Raw genomic sequence first — 16,331 nt, forward strand, 5'->3', positions numbered from 1 at the left:
GCATTTCTATATATGCAATAATAATATCTGGTGATAAAGTATACTATATTATACGGTATATATCGTCTATATGCAAGTGAAACAATGTAAAATCAATATTAATAATTGCAATTATGCAAAAATTGATTCAGCACATTTAAAAACAAAGTTAAATAATTATTTTCTTACTACTCTCAACTAAATTTGCTATATCTTTACATTAATTTAACTCAAGTATAGTCTTACAATAGATCATATTCCTATATATTATATTTCAAATATTTATCGAGCAATTTCAGCTTTAATGAAAACTGAATTTGAAAGTCAACAATTTGTGCCTCTAAATTAAAATTGCAATCTTAATACATATAGTCGATATATACTTTAAAGATTCCTACTACAACAACACTAGATTACATTATGCAACACACTACGAGTTGCGCGGTTATATTTGCGACTAAAACATCTAAAAACACATTACATCAATTTGGTTTGTCTCTTGTTGCATTGAGTTTTAAATACTACCACTAATTATTGTTCTACATTTCGCTAGGTGTTGCTAATAATCATCTCTACTTGTGCTTCTGCTTGGATAACAACGAGGCACCCGAACCACAAGCCATGCCACCAACTGTGGCGCCTCCGCCGCTGTACAGATTCTGATTGCTGCTGCTGTTGCTGCCCAGCGCAGCGTTGCCATTGTTGGCGCCCAAGTTGCTGTTGCCATTGCCACCTCCGCCCGATTGCAGATTGTGATTGCTGTGACGCTGCTTCAACATCTCCTTCCACTCGGACTCCAGACGCACATAAGTGCCTCCCAAGGGTTGTGCATTGTGCACCAGATTCTGATCGGAGCCTGTTTTCTTTGTCACATAGCTGGCCACCTGTTTCATGATCTTCTCCTCAAAGTCACGCTGGTGATCCTGATTGCTGCGCGCCGACAACTCGCCAGACCAAAAGCGACCAGACACTGCAGCGGGTCTATAAATCATAAAAGAGAAATAATCAATATTGAAGTGAAAAGATTTGAATTTCTTCTTTACCGTTTGCGTTTCTTTTTGCCACGCGTTTTGCGTGGCGGCGGACGATGATCCGACTCGCAGCCATCGCTACTCGAGGTGAACTCGTCATCGACTAAAGTATTACGTATGCGTGGACGCGAACTGCGTGTATCCTCCGAGCTGGTCGATGTTGTCTCCGACTCGGTGCTGGTATCGATCTCATAGCGACAGCGGCGACTTACGCGATGATTGGTCACTGCAAGCGACAAGTTTTGTTAGCAGTTTTTTATTAAATCAAAGCAGAACTCACTGTCCATGCACAGCTGCGGCAGCAGTCCTTGGCGACAACGTTGTGGGGTCAAAGAGATGCCCAGCCAGTTGGGACTTATCTCTCCAGCGGCAGCCAGCTCTTGCATGTGCAACGGCGGCTGCTCGCACAGCGCGTAGTTTTCGCCTACGAGTTGTGCAATTGTCAATATGGCACGCTCCCGATCCGTGTCTACGAGTACGCTGTGCTCTCGAAATTGGCAACCCTAAAAGCGGCGAAGAAATTGGTATTAGGCGAGTTATAGACAACACAGATTGTTCAACACTTAATCATAGCTGAATTTACGAGAATAATTTGGTTTATAGTTATTACTAAGCATTGTGAAAAAATTCAGCTCTTATAGTTTCGGAGTTAGAGGTTATACAACAGACGGACAGACAGAAAGCCGGATAACTGCATTTAGTGCTTTACCTTACTATTACTCTTGTTTAAACTAGTTTTTAACAATTAAAAAATGTTTCTTCAATGTCGATAGTCTCAGCCTTTATAGTATCCAAGCTTTGATTACTTATACAGTTGGACAGACAGACAGGCGGATGGCTGAACTTCAATTTGTTGCACACAAAATTCATTCTTAAATTACTTTGTTAAAAGAAAAACCTTTCTGCTTAAATTTGATAGCTGCAGCTTTTACAAACTCTTTGATTTAGACGTTTTAACAGACGGACAGACAGAAAAGCATTATTTTTAGTAGAGAGTAAAACTCACATTTGGACCCGGCAGCGTTTCGTAACGAAATGCTTGTTGATTACAGCACGCATAGCGTCCTGCTGGTCCTGCCATGCGTCCCTCAATCTCTGGTCCCAGAAAGTTGGGCGGCTCAGGATGATAGCGACACCAGTTCATCTGGTAAACAGGAAAATGCGCCTCGCACGAGCAGCAATAGAGATAATGACAATGTCCCCAGAGCTTCCAGTAGACTTTGCGCCACGACTTGAGCTCCTTGAACAGTTGCAGCACATAGACATTCAGATCCCAGTTTGTGTCGCGCACATGCGAGCTAATCAATTGTCCCCAGCGATTCAGGCGAATGTTGCTCGGAATGCAGTTGACATAGGACTTCATGGTGTTGGTGACGCAGCGACAGCAGCGTACACAACGGAATAGTCCCGAAATGCTGTAGAAATGTCCGCGCAATACTTCCGCATCGGGTTCACACAGACTCTGAATGAGCTTCGTCCACAAACGCGGTGTGACACGCTCCTTCTTATCGCGCACCATTTCCAGTTCCAGATTAGTAAACATGGCAGCCAGACGACTAACCAGTGCATCATTCAAACACGATAGATTCGTTGAGGTGCGTACCACCTCGCTGAGATGGGCATGGCAAAAGGCCAAACACTCTAGGAGCAGTGGCTCCATTTGCAGAAAGCTTGCGGATACCAAAATGGGCACCACATTGTTGCCATCGAGTTGGGGTCCAGCTGCAAAGCTGCTTTGTCCGGGCGCAGCCAGCTCTTGACTCTGAGCACTGTGCTTGATCCACTTCATCAGCCAGTCGAAGATTTGGATGTCACAGTGCACCGAAATATCCATTTCCTCCAGTCGCTGGCCGGCGGTGACATCGGCAAAGTAGCCCATCTTACTGATGAGCAGACTCTGAGGGCAACTGAAGTCGCGGGAGGTGTTCTTCACCTCGTCGCAGACGTGAATGACGACCTCGGGTCTACAAGGCATTAAAACGGATTAGGAAGCTACAATAAATATTCTTTGGAATGTAAATTTATCATTCAATATTTAAGAGTAATATAAGTTAATCAAATAGCTTCCATAACGACTTACTCCTTTTTCTCCTGACGTGCATGCTTGCTGTCCTTGGCCAGTAGCAGCGACTTGCGTCGTGCAGTTGCATTCGTTGTTGCCCCTTTGCCGCTCTGCTCCTTTACCAAGGCACGGACCATGCCATTGCTGGCGCTGCTGCTGCTGTTCGAGTCAAGAGTCGCCTCGCGGCTCTCTCGAGGCGAACTTCCGCTGGGCGAGCTCGTCACACCCAAGTCAGGCTTCGATGATGCCACAGCGTTGGAGTTGGACGCCTCCGGCTTGAGAGGCTGCTGCTGTTGCAGCTGTTGTTGTTGTTGTTGCTTAGCTAGCTTGGCGCGTCCGCTGTTGGTGAAGGCAACGGGCAGCGGCATTGGGCAAATGAATGAGAGCACTGAGTCCAAGACGCCCTCATTGATCACATAATCCAATTGCTCGTTGAGCTTGGGATGCAGACCACGTGGCGTGTGAACATGCGAGGAACGTGCCGTGGATTTGTGCTCCATTAGCAGACTGCTGCGACTACTGCTGCTGCTGTTCTCATTGGTGGCGTGACGATGTGGCCGCTTCAAAGCAAGCAATTCATTTACCAAAGGATTTTCGGCCAAACTATTAAAATCGAATTCGTCCTTTTTCGCATTTCGCTTGGCGACTGCAACGCCCGCGGCGCTTTCGGCTGGCGGCACGGGCTCCCGGTTGTGTGGCTTACTGTCCGCTTTTGCAATCATCTCGTTAACGTGACATGAAAGTTTTAAAAATTCAAGAAAATCATTTAAACTGATTTGAAAATCATTTCCGTTTCCGGCACTTGAAGCTTGCTGTTGTTGTTGATCATCTGTATTTGAGCTGGATGCTGCAGCTCCAGCAGCTTCTTCATCATTGTTATGCGTTTTTTCCATTTTAATTGACCCACTTTTTAGGAAAAGAAAAATAATAATAATATTTGCACTGTTTTTCCGTTACTTTGACGACAGCGATGCTTCTTCTTCTTCTGCGTTTTGTTTGCCATTCACAACGCTTACGGTCGTTATTTTACCGATAGCACAAATACAACCCTGCTCGCGCATTCACACAAAATGCTGTCATTTTGACAGCTACCACTTTCTGTTCTTTTCCGGTATCAACGTTCGCAATGGTGGGTGTCCGATAATCAAAACTCGCAAATAAAACTAAAATTATCAATGCAATCACTGCGCTAAAGCCACAAATATGTGCAATAAAATGTGAACAAATATGCTTGCCGCCCAAGCGCAGTGAAATTTCATGGCGCACAACCATTGAAATGACTGAAAACATTGATTGTTTATGTGCGACATTGAAAGAAAGCCGCCGCCAAAAAAATACTAATGATGTGTTTTTGAAACTCTAGGGTCGCGTCAGAACCAAGACAGTGAAGAAGGCCGCCAAGGTCATCATCGAGAAGTACTACACTCGCCTGACGTTGGACTTCCACACCAACAAGCGCATCTGCGAGGAGGTTGCTATCATTCCCACCAAGCCCCTCCGCAACAAGATTGCCGGGTAAGTTGTATTTATCGCGGATCTCAGTAAATTTGTATTAATTTCGATTCATCATTTGGATAGCTATGTTACCCACTTGATGGGCCGTCTGCGTCACTCTCAGGTGCGTGGTATCTCCATTAAGCTGCAGGAGGAGGAGCGTGAGCGTCGTGATAACTACGTTCCTGCTGTGTCTGCTCTGGAGCAAGACATCATCGAGGTCGATGCCGATACCAAGGAGATGTTGAAGCTGTTGGACTTCCACAACATTCGTGGCCTGCAGCTCACTGCGCCCAGCACCAACAACTATGGACGTCGCAATTAGGTTTTAATCGGGAATCAACAAGGACGGTAGATGATGTTGTCATTTTAAGCACACACGACTGCGCTTTTTTTGCTACAATATATAAAACACAAAAAGATTTGCTTTGCATTTTCGTTGGCACAGAATAAACATCGTGTTGTGAGATGCAAAACTAAAAAACACTCGATTATTGTCTTGTTATAATCGGGTATTATAAAAGACATCAAGAAGCATCTATTATTGAACAAAATTAACAGCCGAGGCGATATAACCAACAATCCGTCTGCCCGCATTAAATCAACTTTCAATACAGGAGGCTTCAAGAGCTAAAGTTACCGGTAATATGAATCTTGCCCTTATGCAGATGTAGTTAAAGAATTTGAGCTCGTATGACTACTTGAAAGTGATGCTATCTTTATTAAAGATGTCCAGTTGCCGAAAAGTTTTGTATAGGATTCGGAGCCTTCCTACAATCATTTCAACTCAAATTTTAATAATTATTATTCTGTATTCTCAAGGAACAGCACCATGTCGAAGTTCCTCGTAGGAATTAATATATGTTGGATAAGCAATTGATTTTTTTATCATAATTTAGCAAAAATGTGAATCTTTTTGGCATTGTCTTCAAAATTGCTATTTTTATTAGCGCCCAATGTTTAAATTGCAAGATACGTAGTATTTACTGCGTACTACGTTACGCAGTTTGATCTTACGTAACGCAGATCGAGCATATTGTTCTGCAGCCCTGACGTGACGACCTCGATATTTGGTCACACCCTGACAAACAAAACAACTTTCAGAAATCCTGAATTATGAATAAAGTGTGTATTAATTCTTGGATCTAATAGCAAATACATTTCAAATAAAATTTGGTGGCTCTAAGAAACATTTATGTTTGCAATAATATATAAGGTTTGATGATGAAGGAATTTTAAAATCATCAACGTATTGATGAACGATTAACATTGTTATCGACGCGCCTCCACCTAGTCGTAGGTCAGCAAAAGTTCAATAAAAAAATAAATAATATAAAAATTGATAAGCCGGTCGACGGGCGGTCGAATACGACATCAGATTTCGACTTTGGGCTACAATCATTAGCCGTCCGTGCGTAAAACGTCGTGTGTTCGCTTTTCCTTTGCTCACTTCAGTTCGAGACGTGCTCTGGAGAAGTTGCTCCCTTGGGCGAGATTTGTTTAGTTAGAGCAAATAAAAAACAGACTGCAACGGAAAATGGTTTTCATAACAAAACTTGCACGTGTTGTTGGTGCTCAGACTGCACGCCAGCTGCTCTCCAAGCCACAGTCTATGACAGCATCATCACAGTGGCGTAGTTTTCACGTCAGCTGCTTGCTCAACGCAGGTAAGGAAGAAGAAGAGATGCATTTATGCAACCACTATCAACTACAGTTGGGAAGCCTCTGCAACAGGTTGATTTAAATGTAACGATTTTATTTTTTTTTATTTGTATGGATAGAACGTCGCTACACAGACAAACATGAATGGGTGGAACTGTTGGAATCGAACAAGGCTGTTGTAGGCATCTCCAGCTATGCACAGGAAGCGCTGGGTGACGTTGTTTTTGCTCAGCTGCCGGAGCCAGGCACAGAACTGAAACAAGATGATGAATGCGGTGCTCTGGAGAGCGTAAAGGCGGCCAGTGAGGTTTATTCACCAGTCAGTGGCAAGGTGACGGAAAAGAACGCACAAGTGGAGGATTCACCTGCCTTGGTCAACACTAGCTGTTATGAAAAAGGTAAGATTCCGCCATAAACTTTGTTTATACCTGTTAACTAATGATTTCGTTTTAACTAAGGTTGGCTCTTCAAGGTTGACCTGAAGAATCCGGATGAATTCCAGAAACTCATGACTGAGGAACAGTACAAGACTTTTTTGAGCAGCAGCGCTGATCACTAAAACGACGAGTTATGAAAACTCCAGACAATGTTATCTCACTTTTACACACACACACACATCAGACTCATCTTTCACACAGACAGAAATAATCCACATTGTTGTCGCATTTGGATTTCGTTCGTTAACACGCTTTTAAAAATAAACTGAAAAGCCAAATATTACACTTAAGACAATCACCAATCGTTGCTGATTTTGACCTACGGGTGCCACTGTCGTTGCCCCCCACGAAATCGTTACGGCGGCGCCAGATAAGAATACGCAAGCAACAAGAGAGCGCAAGTAACAAGCGAGCGCAAATAACAAGAGAGCGCAAGCAAAGAGAGCAACAGTGAATGAGAGCACATGTGAGTGTCAAGTTGAAAGCACTCAAAACTGACTCAATTGGATCAGCAGCGCCGTCGCTGCGGCTGACAGTGGAAATATTTGTTGCTGAGGCTGCAAAATGTCACCTGATTAATATGTGCATTCAACGCACTTGTTTCAGCAGAAGGCAGCACGCCCTTTTAAGTCCGTCGTCTATCTGTCTGTTAAAGCGATAAGGCGATTTTGATGGGCCAATTGACTATCTGTCTGTCTGCTCTGCGGCTGTTACTATTGTCAGCCCATAGATTCTTGATAAGCGCGCTAACAATTTGAACTTGACGTCGCGTCGCGCGCAGCGTTCGGCTGCGTCGAAAGCTCTACGAGCAAAAAAAAAAGCTCTGCCGAATGGCAAAAGCTTGACGGCGCACGAGCGTTTCGCTCAGTGCTCAAATAGAACTCGAAACGTGCGGTTGGCCCTATTCAACGACCGTGCGTCGCGGCAAATTAGAACAACAAACCAAAAGCATTTGTTCAACACATTCATACACAACTACACTCACACACACAGACACTCGGAACGCTCGCTCGATACGCAAACAACAGAAAGACAGGGGCAACAAAAATTGCTGCATGAGCGAAAGGATAATTGTGAATAAAAGCGCAATATAACGAAATATCAACTACTAACCACCACAACCAACGTTGTAGTTAGCCAGTCGCAAAATGCCAACGGAAAAATCAATATACAATCCGAATCCGGCAATTAGCCAAAACGCGTACATATCCAGCTTCGAGGAGTACAAGAAATTCTACGATGAGTCCTTGGAGAATCCTGCAGAGTTCTGGTCACGCGTTGCCAAGCAATTTCACTGGGAAACGCCCGCCGATCCCGCGAAATTCTTGCAATACAATTTCGACATCTCCAAAGGACCCATTTCCATCAAATGGATGGAGGGCGCCTCAACGAACATTTGCTACAATCTCTTGGATCGCAATGTTCGCAACGGACTCGGAGATCAAATTGCCTACTATTGGTAAGCACAATTTATTTTCTTCGCTCATCAGTTGGGTAGGTCGCATCATCATCGTCAGAATAGTAATAATAATAATAATAACATAAAAGGACAATAACGTATTGATTTTCCCTTACGTTGCGATTACGAAACCCAGTCGTGACGTTGTCGCTGGTTCAACTTTCATCGTGAGTGCGCAAGGCACAAAAACAGATGTTTTCTCCAAGTTAACTATGTGGCAAGGGGTGGTGCTTCTCTTACTCACTTCACCTCACCTTGCACTTACTCTCACTACCTATGTCTTTCTCCTTCTCGCACTCAAGGACAACACTTCGCTTGTCTCTTGAGAGCTTCTGCATTTCAAAAACACAAAAAGCTGACAGCAGCTGACTCTGAATTAATTGCGGCACTGCATGAATTTTGTGTTGTTGTGCTTTGGGGGAGGTCAATGTCAAGAGGGGCCCTGACCAGGTCAAATAAACTATTAAATGCGTGTTTAGAAAATACTATAGATACTACATATTATAAAATCTGCATATGCTTATTCTGTGTACTTTGTTCAAAGTTCTCGCGAGTGCAGAGCAAATTATCATATTTACTTTTTTGTTGTTTTGTTTTCCACGCGCTCTGTTTTTAAGTTTTTAACGATGCTACCGCCCTTTAGATACATAAAAGTTAAAACACCTTTTCAAATTTAAATTGTAAATGTACTATTACGGAATTTTACGGGCAAAAAAATATTACACAATTTTTTTTCCCACACTACACTTGCTTGCTTGTCAATTAAAAATTTGTAATCAGAAATATAATATATGGATGCTATCTCTATTAGTCAGGTGCTTTAATGGAGTGCCTCCTTCAGATGGTCGGATTGGTTGTTAAATGCGTCTTAAATAATTTGTTTGTATAGTTTGTGGATTGTGTTTGTCTTTCATGTTTATTATTGTGTTATTGTTGTTGATGGCAGAGTTCAAATCACTGTCAATGTCAGTTCGTCACAAAAAAGAAATGTTAAACAAAATGTTAATGTGATAATCTGTGGGGTTATCAGTGCAGTTCAGCTTTGGCCGCGTGCGAAAATAATACAAATAGTGAATAGCATAGGAAATAGCCAGGTAAATGAAAGGCAAATTTACAAGGTCAAGCTCAAGCACAAACGGATTCTGCAAATGTTTAACAGCTGTTACACACACTTTACAGAGTTGCAGCATGCAGTGCTGAGTCAAGTGTTAACAGCTGTTAAAAATTTAATTTTTTGTTTTGCTCAAATCCCAAAAGCCAATATACGGACCAAAGTCGAGATAAGATAAACCCGGCGCAGCGCCAAGCAATTTGAACGTAATGGGGAATAATTAACACAACAGATAATACGTCGTCGACGTTGTCGCCGTCAGCAATAAAGTTTTGAGTGAAGGCAAAAGCAAAGCAAAGCAACCCAAATAGCCAAAATCTTTATATGAACCTTTTACTGGACAATAAAAACAAAAAAAAACCTATACAATAAGTATGTGTGGTGTTTATATATTATACATTGTATGTATGTACGTATATAGCACCTGTGCACATTTCTTTATACTAAAATAAACAGATACCAAAAATCGATTATGTAAGCAGACTGGGCGACGGATTGAACCAATGCGCACAAATTGTTTATTCAAATTAAGTTCGATTTCCTACGTACGGAATTACGTTAAATATTTCGCGCTTTAATGTGTGTCAAAGCAGACGGCGTCGACGACAGCAACCAGCGTGTGAGCTTTAAGTGAACAACCGTTTAGTATGACAAGCTTTTCGCTTGAGACACGCACACACATACAGAGAGACATCATAACACAGCTTCCGCAACCTGTGCTTGGCTTACTACAGTTTTGAATGCACTGCATGGCCCAAGCAGAAATCACGCGATCACAAAACATCGTCTGATTCACTCACAACCAATTAGAGAGCATTATTTTCAACCACTCTACGCCGGCTAAATGTCGCTGTGTGTGTGAGTGTAAAAGAAACGAAAATATTGTTAATGCTGACACACCTCAAGTGAGAAACAAGCAACCCTAAACTGAAGAAACAATCAGCATGTCATCGTGTGCATTTTGTTATCATTTTTGCAACGAACATATGCTTTTGTAATTGAGACTGAAATCGATTTGTAATAGCCCTGACCGCATTTATATTTTTGTTTATCTTTTTATTTTTGGGACTTGCTATTATTCACTTTATGCAAATACATAATACAACTTCAGAAATCAAAAGACAAAATTCCAAACTTTGCTTATAAATTAGTGTCTGCAGTTTGTCTAGCCGAAGATCATACGATGTTGCTGTCAAACTGTGCAGGGCAGTAGCCAGACATACAGACGACGCTTTCTAAAAGCTTTGGCCAACTTTAAGGTCTCACTCTACGCAACAACAACAGTACAACACAACAACACGACAACAACAAATGAAAACATTCGATGCGATTTGTTCGAAACACGCGAATCAACAGCTGTTTAGATAAGTTTAATGTTTTTTTTCTGTGGTTTTGCTTTGCTGTTGCCGGTTGCTGTTGCTCACATGATTGTATTCCTCCTCCTCTCACAAGTAATAATCGCCTTAAATAGCAGCAGTAGACGTTAAAATTGTGATATTTTTGATTTTGATAAGCGTGGCGTGGCCACGCGTCTGTCTGCTGCTTCAATCACCGGTCAAGATCAGGAGGTGTTTCAATGATTATGTATATAATATTGAGTTCGTTTCCAGGGCAGCATGGAAATTTTCATGTCTAGCGGTTTTTTTTTCGATTCGTTTCGTTTCCCCAAAATAAATAGATTAGATCTAGCCGACAAGTAATTGTTGTACTTCAAGTGGCGAGAGGTGAACGGAATTAAAAAAAAAACACTTCATTTTTAGTCAGCGTCGTCTGCATGGGAAAAGTCGCGCCATCGAACAACACGCCGCCGGCTGCTAAAGCTCATAATTAGTCATTTGTTGTGAATGTGCACAACAGTTTGATAAGCACAACGTGCTCATAGTAATAACTCACAATCGCTCTTTAACTGTAAGCACATACAGAACTATGCAAAGTGAATGCGGGAGCGAGAGAGTAAGCATGACTGACCATCATGATATGTTATTGCCTTGGCCTTGAATAGTGCGAGTAACTGCTTAACAGTGCTGTTAAGTTTAAACTTAACAGCAACTGCAACTGTACAGATTGGGGTTGCTTAAAAGCGGATTTCTTATATACAATTTATTTTTAACATCTTACTAATTTATAATACAGGCATTTCGTGTGAGTTGACAAACATTTCGTAACAGCAACGCACATTTTGGGCCACTCATCAGCGTATCATACATAATAGCCGAAAGTCGTGTACTTTGGTACTCGCGCTATGGCGATGTCGAAATGTGACTAAAAATAACTGCAGAGATACGTCACGATTTTGGGAACCGTTTGTTTTTGTTGTGGACTATTCCCGATTTTCTTCAATGGCCTCGAATAAAGCAAACTGTTTATGAACTTGACTAACTAAATCGAAAATCTTATCGCTTCCAAGTGTGACAAACCCCAACTTGACATTCAATCAATGATATACAACATTTACTATATTTATTGTTTTGGGTTTTCTTTATGGGTTTGCGCACCGTTAATCATCCAATCAAGTGACCTAGACAAAGAACTGCAACTGCACACAGTTTTGCTTTCTCAAATGTCCTTCAATAAATCAACGATATCCGTTCTATAAGCTGTCACGATTTCGTATGATGCGAGAGTTGTGCACAATTCTACGGTTAGTTTGTATTTACTTTGCAAACAATTATACAATAACATGTTCAGTGGAAACATACACAGTTATCGTTAGCATTAAATGAACCAACAAATTAGTTCAGTCGAGTGAATTCGAGCGGGGAAATTTAACATTTTACTCATATACGAGTTTAATAATTATAATTTGACGCCTTTTTTTAATGCACACATGTTGTTTCGGGGTGATAATGAAAGTTGATTATATACTTTGTATATATATGATTTAATAGTGTCGCATTTTCAACTTAATTGGTTTTAATTTAGGAATGTGAACTCTCCAAGTAATTTCAACTTTAGAGATATACGGGTTAAGTAGTTTAAATAAAACGTAAATAAAAGATAACTAAAATAAGAAAAAATAACAAATCAAATAAAATGAAATAAATTGATAAATAGGCAAGATCAGATTGTGATTCAGATTAAAGACGATTAAATAGACAAGATGCGATTAAGATTAAGATTAAAAAGTATTATATATATTCTATGTTCACAAATAAATTATATAAGAGAATTCATTGTATAATGCAGTTATATAATGTTTCAACAAAGCGAAAGAATATTATATGCTGACATTATTTGCAATAATTATTTAGCTGAATTGATAAGTCTACTCAACCCATTACTTATTCAAGACACTGTTCATAAATAATAGATATACATAGATATAGATACTATAGAACGTCAGCGTTGCAGCTGTTTGACTTTTGTTGCCGTTGGCTTTTCAGCTGTCCTGTTGCCAAGTTGAGAACAAAAGAGAGAGGCGCCACTTGAGCTTGAGGGACAAGTGCTCCCACCCACTTCTCTTCTCTGCTTCTCTAAAACAAATCAGCAAATTATGTTGCAAATTCAAATTAAGTCGCCTCGCGACAATTAGGAAGTCACGAATTGCCATAATAAGTGATCCAATTGCGAGTTGAGCGAAATGTGGGCGACTTACAAGTATTGTCATCGCGATCGCCATCGCTATTCTCTTCTTATAATGGGCACATTGCCAAACAAGCTGTGCATAATGGATTTTTAATGTGCGTGTTCCTCATTTCTTGATGTTCTTTCTTCTTCGTAGGGAGGGCAACCACCCCGATGATTATTCCCGTGGTCTCACGTACCGCAAACTCTTGGAGGAAGTCTGCCGCTTTGCTAACGTGCTGAAGGATCATGGCATCAAGAAGGGCGATCGTGTCTCCATCTACATGCCCATGATACTGGAGCTGCCCATTGCCATGTTGGCCTGTGCTCGCATTGGAGCCGTGCATTCGATTGTGTTCGCTGGCTTCTCACCTGATTCGCTGGCGGAACGAATGTTCGACTGCAAGGCTAAGCTGTTGATCACTGCTGATGGCGCTTGGCGTGGAGAGAAGCCACTTTACCTGAAGGCACTCTGCGATACTGCGTTGGAGAAGGTCGAGGAGATGGGCCACTCGGTGGAGAAGTGCATTGTGGTGTCGCATTTGAAGCGTGTCACACCCTGCCAGGAGAATCATGTGGAGCAGGACATACCGTGGACAGATGATCGTGATTATTGGTGGCACGAGGAGATGGAGGACAAAGAGCCAGCCTGCTATCCCGAATGGATGGATGCCGAGGATCCGTTGTTCATGCTCTACACGAGTGGCTCCACTGGCAAGCCGAAGGGTGTTCTCCACACCACAGCTGGATATTTGCTCTATGCTGCGACCACATTTAAGATTGTCTTTGACTACAAACCCGGTGACATTTACTGGTGCACCGCTGATGTCGGCTGGATCACTGGACATACCTACGTTGTTTACGGACCACTGGCCAATGGTGCCACTTCAGTTATTGTGAGTTATAACAAACGAATCATATGTGCTTAACTAATTCCGAGTTCATTGCCCTTTCGATTCACACAGTTCGAGGGAACCCCCTTCTTTCCGGGCAACGATCGCTACTGGAGCGTCATTGACAAGTACAAGGTGACCCAGTTCTACACCGCACCAACAGCCATTCGGGCCCTCATGAAGTTTGGCGAGGCTCCGGTGCTTAAGCACAATTTGAGTGGACTCAAGTAGGTTGCGTTTATTACGCATTAATATAACAATTTCACTAATGCAATTTCATTTCATTTGTAGAGTGCTCGGCAGTGTGGGTGAGCCCATCAATCCGGAGGCTTGGCTGTGGTACTATCGCAACATTGGCAAGGAGCAGTGCTCCATTGTGGACACATTCTGGCAAACGGAGACCGGCGGTCATGTCATCACGCCCCTGCCAGGCGCCACGCCCATGAAGCCGGGATCAGCTGTAAGCAACATTTCAATCTTTAGAGAGGGGATTTAATTATAAAATGTATAAGGAATGAAGCAGTTCGATAGGATATTTCCGTCTGTCTGTCTGACCGCTTGAATTTAGATCTAGAACTTAGAGTCTTGAATAGCTAGAGACACCAAATTTGGGAACAATACTTCTGTGGGTACTACACTTAATTTGTCTTAATTTTGATAGATTGTATAACAAATATATTAAACTATGAGTAGTTGGTATAGGTTTAATACTAAAGATTCTGTTCAATTTTTCAATTGATAATTTTTGTACATTTTCATCTTAATTTTCCAAATCCTTTTTTCTCCCCTCTCCATTTAACTAAATGAATTATCAATCTGTATACTCAAGTTACAGATAAGATTAGTAAATGAATAATACAAATTAAGATTAGTTATTCAATAAGATAGAGACGTTAAATTTGGTATAATACTTCTGTGGGTTCTACATGCATCACGTTTAATTTTATTTTAATATGTCTTAATTATGATACATACTAAAATTTCTGCTGAATTTTACATTGGATAAGTAAACTCGTTTTTTTACAATCATCAATTATCTTCAATTGCCAGGCCCCTTTTTCTCCTCTTTAAATTAAATGAAATGGATTAACATGCTGAATACTCTAAATACAGATAAGATTAACAAGCGATTTAAACAGATTAAGATCAGTTATTCAATCAACAATTTAATAGGTCAAAAATCAGATTACTTTGCTCAGACGTCACAAATTAGAATTGCGAATTAATGGCTTACGTATATTGTATATATTGTATATTCATTCACTTTACAGTCATTCCCCTTCTTTGGCGTCAAACCAACGCTGCTGGATGAATGCGGCATTGAGATCAAAGGTGAAGGTGAGGGATACTTGGTGTTTTCGCAGCCCTGGCCGGGCATGATGCGCACGCTATACAACAACCACGAGCGCTTCGAGGACACCTATTTCTCCAAGTTCCCTGGCTACTATTGCACCGGCGATGGTAAGTGGAAAATGTTGCCTACATCTTCAATATATTAATGATTTTCTTTAATGGACAGGTGCTCGTCGCGATGCTGATGGTTATTTGTGGATCACTGGTCGTGTGGATGACATGTTGAACGTGTCCGGGCATCTAATGTCCACCGCCGAGGTAGAATCTGTGCTCACCGAGCATCCACGTGTTGCCGAATCCGCTGTTGTGTCGCGTCCGCATCCTGTGAAGGGCGAATGTCTCTACTGCTTTATTACGCCCAATGAGAACGAACCCTTCGACCAGAAACTGATTTCGGATCTGAAGAAGATGGTGCGTGAACGCATTGGACCCTTCGCCATGCCCGATGTCATTCAGAATGCACCTGGTTTGCCCAAGACACGCTCCGGCAAGATTATGCGTCGTGTGCTGCGCAAGATTGCCGTCAACGATCGCAATGTGGGCGACACTTCGACGCTAGCCGACGAGATGATTGTGGAGCAGTTGTTCGCCAATCGTCCAGTCGAGGCCAAGTAAATGAATGGGCGGCTCTTATGGATTTTCTTGGATTTGCTTCTGGCTTCTGGAAGAGTTCTTCTACTCTTCACGCGGCTCTGCTGCAATCATCTAATACTTAGCCATAGTTAACTGCGGTCGCGTTCTTTTCTTTAGGCTGACCCAATTGGGAACAGTTTGAATCACGTAATTACGTGTCTTGTAAATCTCCTCCCCCTCTCCCTTAAAAATCACTCTATATATACCTATTATATATATATAACATATATATTTAAAACGTAACTCTGTTGGCCCTGCATCCGGGCTTGCAAATCACATTCTATTTAGTTGTTAAGTGTGTAAGTAACAATTGATAATTTGTTGAACTTTGAAGATAATGCACCCATTTATTTGATATTTTATTGTCAGTCAATGTTTGTGTGTGTGTGTGTTTCCTACATAGTACATCATATATAGTAATACTATATATAGAGATATCGTACTCGTAGTTAACATTTATGCTGAGCACGCACTTCTTTCTAGTTTTCCAGTTCATTTGTTTCTTTGTTGTAGTCTTAGCTTAAGTTGCTAAATTCGTTGTGATACAAATTTAATTATTAATTGATTATGTATGTATTTTTAGTAGAATTGATATAAACAAACAAAAAAAACATGAAAAAACAACAACAAAATATATACACAATTGCAGTAAT

At 41.5% G+C, this 16,331-nt stretch overlaps 4 protein-coding genes across 4 annotated transcripts; 3 read left to right on the top strand and 1 right to left on the bottom strand.

Annotated features, from left to right (window-relative positions):
• Positions 1–392: 392 nt before the first annotated feature.
• LOC117572299 (SANT and BTB domain regulator of class switch recombination) lies at positions 393–3,920 on the bottom strand. The gene is made up of 5 exons (XM_034255011.2): positions 3,091–3,920; positions 2,017–2,974; positions 1,291–1,513; positions 1,023–1,236; positions 393–960 (listed from the first exon to the last, which is right to left on the bottom strand). The coding sequence occupies exons 1-5, from the start codon at positions 3,792–3,794 to the stop codon at positions 552–554; spliced, it is 2,508 nt and encodes an 835-aa protein (XP_034110902.2). The 5' UTR covers positions 3,795–3,920; the 3' UTR covers positions 393–551.
• Positions 3,921–4,095: 175 nt separating this feature from the next.
• Positions 4,096–4,988, top strand: LOC117571559 (40S ribosomal protein S17). Its single transcript, XM_034253764.2, has 3 exons — positions 4,096–4,201; positions 4,436–4,587; positions 4,651–4,988. Exons 1-3 carry the CDS (start codon positions 4,199–4,201, stop codon positions 4,889–4,891), a joined length of 396 nt encoding a protein of 131 aa, XP_034109655.1. The 5' UTR covers positions 4,096–4,198; the 3' UTR covers positions 4,892–4,988.
• A 932-nt stretch (positions 4,989–5,920) lies between these two features.
• LOC117571558 (glycine cleavage system H protein, mitochondrial) lies at positions 5,921–6,960 on the top strand. The gene is made up of 3 exons (XM_034253763.2): positions 5,921–6,233; positions 6,348–6,626; positions 6,687–6,960. Exons 1-3 carry the CDS (start codon positions 6,104–6,106, stop codon positions 6,785–6,787), a joined length of 510 nt encoding a protein of 169 aa, XP_034109654.1. The 5' UTR covers positions 5,921–6,103; the 3' UTR covers positions 6,788–6,960.
• A 579-nt stretch (positions 6,961–7,539) lies between these two features.
• Positions 7,540–16,330, top strand: LOC117571553 (acetyl-coenzyme A synthetase). The gene is made up of 6 exons (XM_034253756.2): positions 7,540–8,124; positions 12,957–13,695; positions 13,765–13,919; positions 13,984–14,152; positions 14,964–15,153; positions 15,212–16,330. Exons 1-6 carry the CDS (start codon positions 7,814–7,816, stop codon positions 15,658–15,660), a joined length of 2,013 nt encoding a protein of 670 aa, XP_034109647.1. The 5' UTR covers positions 7,540–7,813; the 3' UTR covers positions 15,661–16,330.
• The last annotated feature ends 1 nt before the right edge of the window (position 16,331 follows it).

The sequence above is a fragment of the Drosophila albomicans genome, chromosome 3 (assembly GCF_009650485.2).
Source record: "Drosophila albomicans strain 15112-1751.03 chromosome 3, ASM965048v2, whole genome shotgun sequence".
Classification (NCBI taxonomy): domain Eukaryota; kingdom Metazoa; phylum Arthropoda; class Insecta; order Diptera; family Drosophilidae; genus Drosophila; species Drosophila albomicans.

What these genes read in the sequence shown, in the direction of transcription:
- LOC117572299 (XM_034255011.2), bottom strand. Translation starts at nt 3,794, where the DNA reads ATGATTGCAAAAGCGGACAGTAAGCCACACAACCGGGAGCCCGTGCCG. An exon ending in AAACGCTGCCGGGTCCAAAT is followed by an intron (nt 1,514 to 2,016) that starts GTGAGTTTTACT and finishes CGCCGCTTTTAG; the next exon opens with GGTTGCCAATTTCGAGAGCA. An exon ending in GGCAAAAAGAAACGCAAACG is followed by an intron (nt 961 to 1,022) that starts GTAAAGAAGAAA and finishes TATGATTTATAG; the next exon opens with ACCCGCTGCAGTGTCTGGTC.
- LOC117571559 (XM_034253764.2), top strand. An exon ending in CTCCGCAACAAGATTGCCGG is followed by an intron (nt 4,588 to 4,650) that starts GTAAGTTGTATT and finishes TCATTTGGATAG; the next exon opens with CTATGTTACCCACTTGATGG.
- LOC117571558 (XM_034253763.2), top strand. Translation starts at nt 6,104, where the DNA reads ATGGTTTTCATAACAAAACTTGCACGTGTTGTTGGTGCTCAGACTGCA. An exon ending in CAGCTGCTTGCTCAACGCAG is followed by an intron (nt 6,234 to 6,347) that starts GTAAGGAAGAAG and finishes TTGTATGGATAG; the next exon opens with AACGTCGCTACACAGACAAA. An exon ending in CACTAGCTGTTATGAAAAAG is followed by an intron (nt 6,627 to 6,686) that starts GTAAGATTCCGC and finishes GTTTTAACTAAG; the next exon opens with GTTGGCTCTTCAAGGTTGAC.
- LOC117571553 (XM_034253756.2), top strand. Translation starts at nt 7,814, where the DNA reads ATGCCAACGGAAAAATCAATATACAATCCGAATCCGGCAATTAGCCAA. An exon ending in ATGGTGCCACTTCAGTTATT is followed by an intron (nt 13,696 to 13,764) that starts GTGAGTTATAAC and finishes CGATTCACACAG; the next exon opens with TTCGAGGGAACCCCCTTCTT. An exon ending in CACAATTTGAGTGGACTCAA is followed by an intron (nt 13,920 to 13,983) that starts GTAGGTTGCGTT and finishes TTTCATTTGTAG; the next exon opens with AGTGCTCGGCAGTGTGGGTG.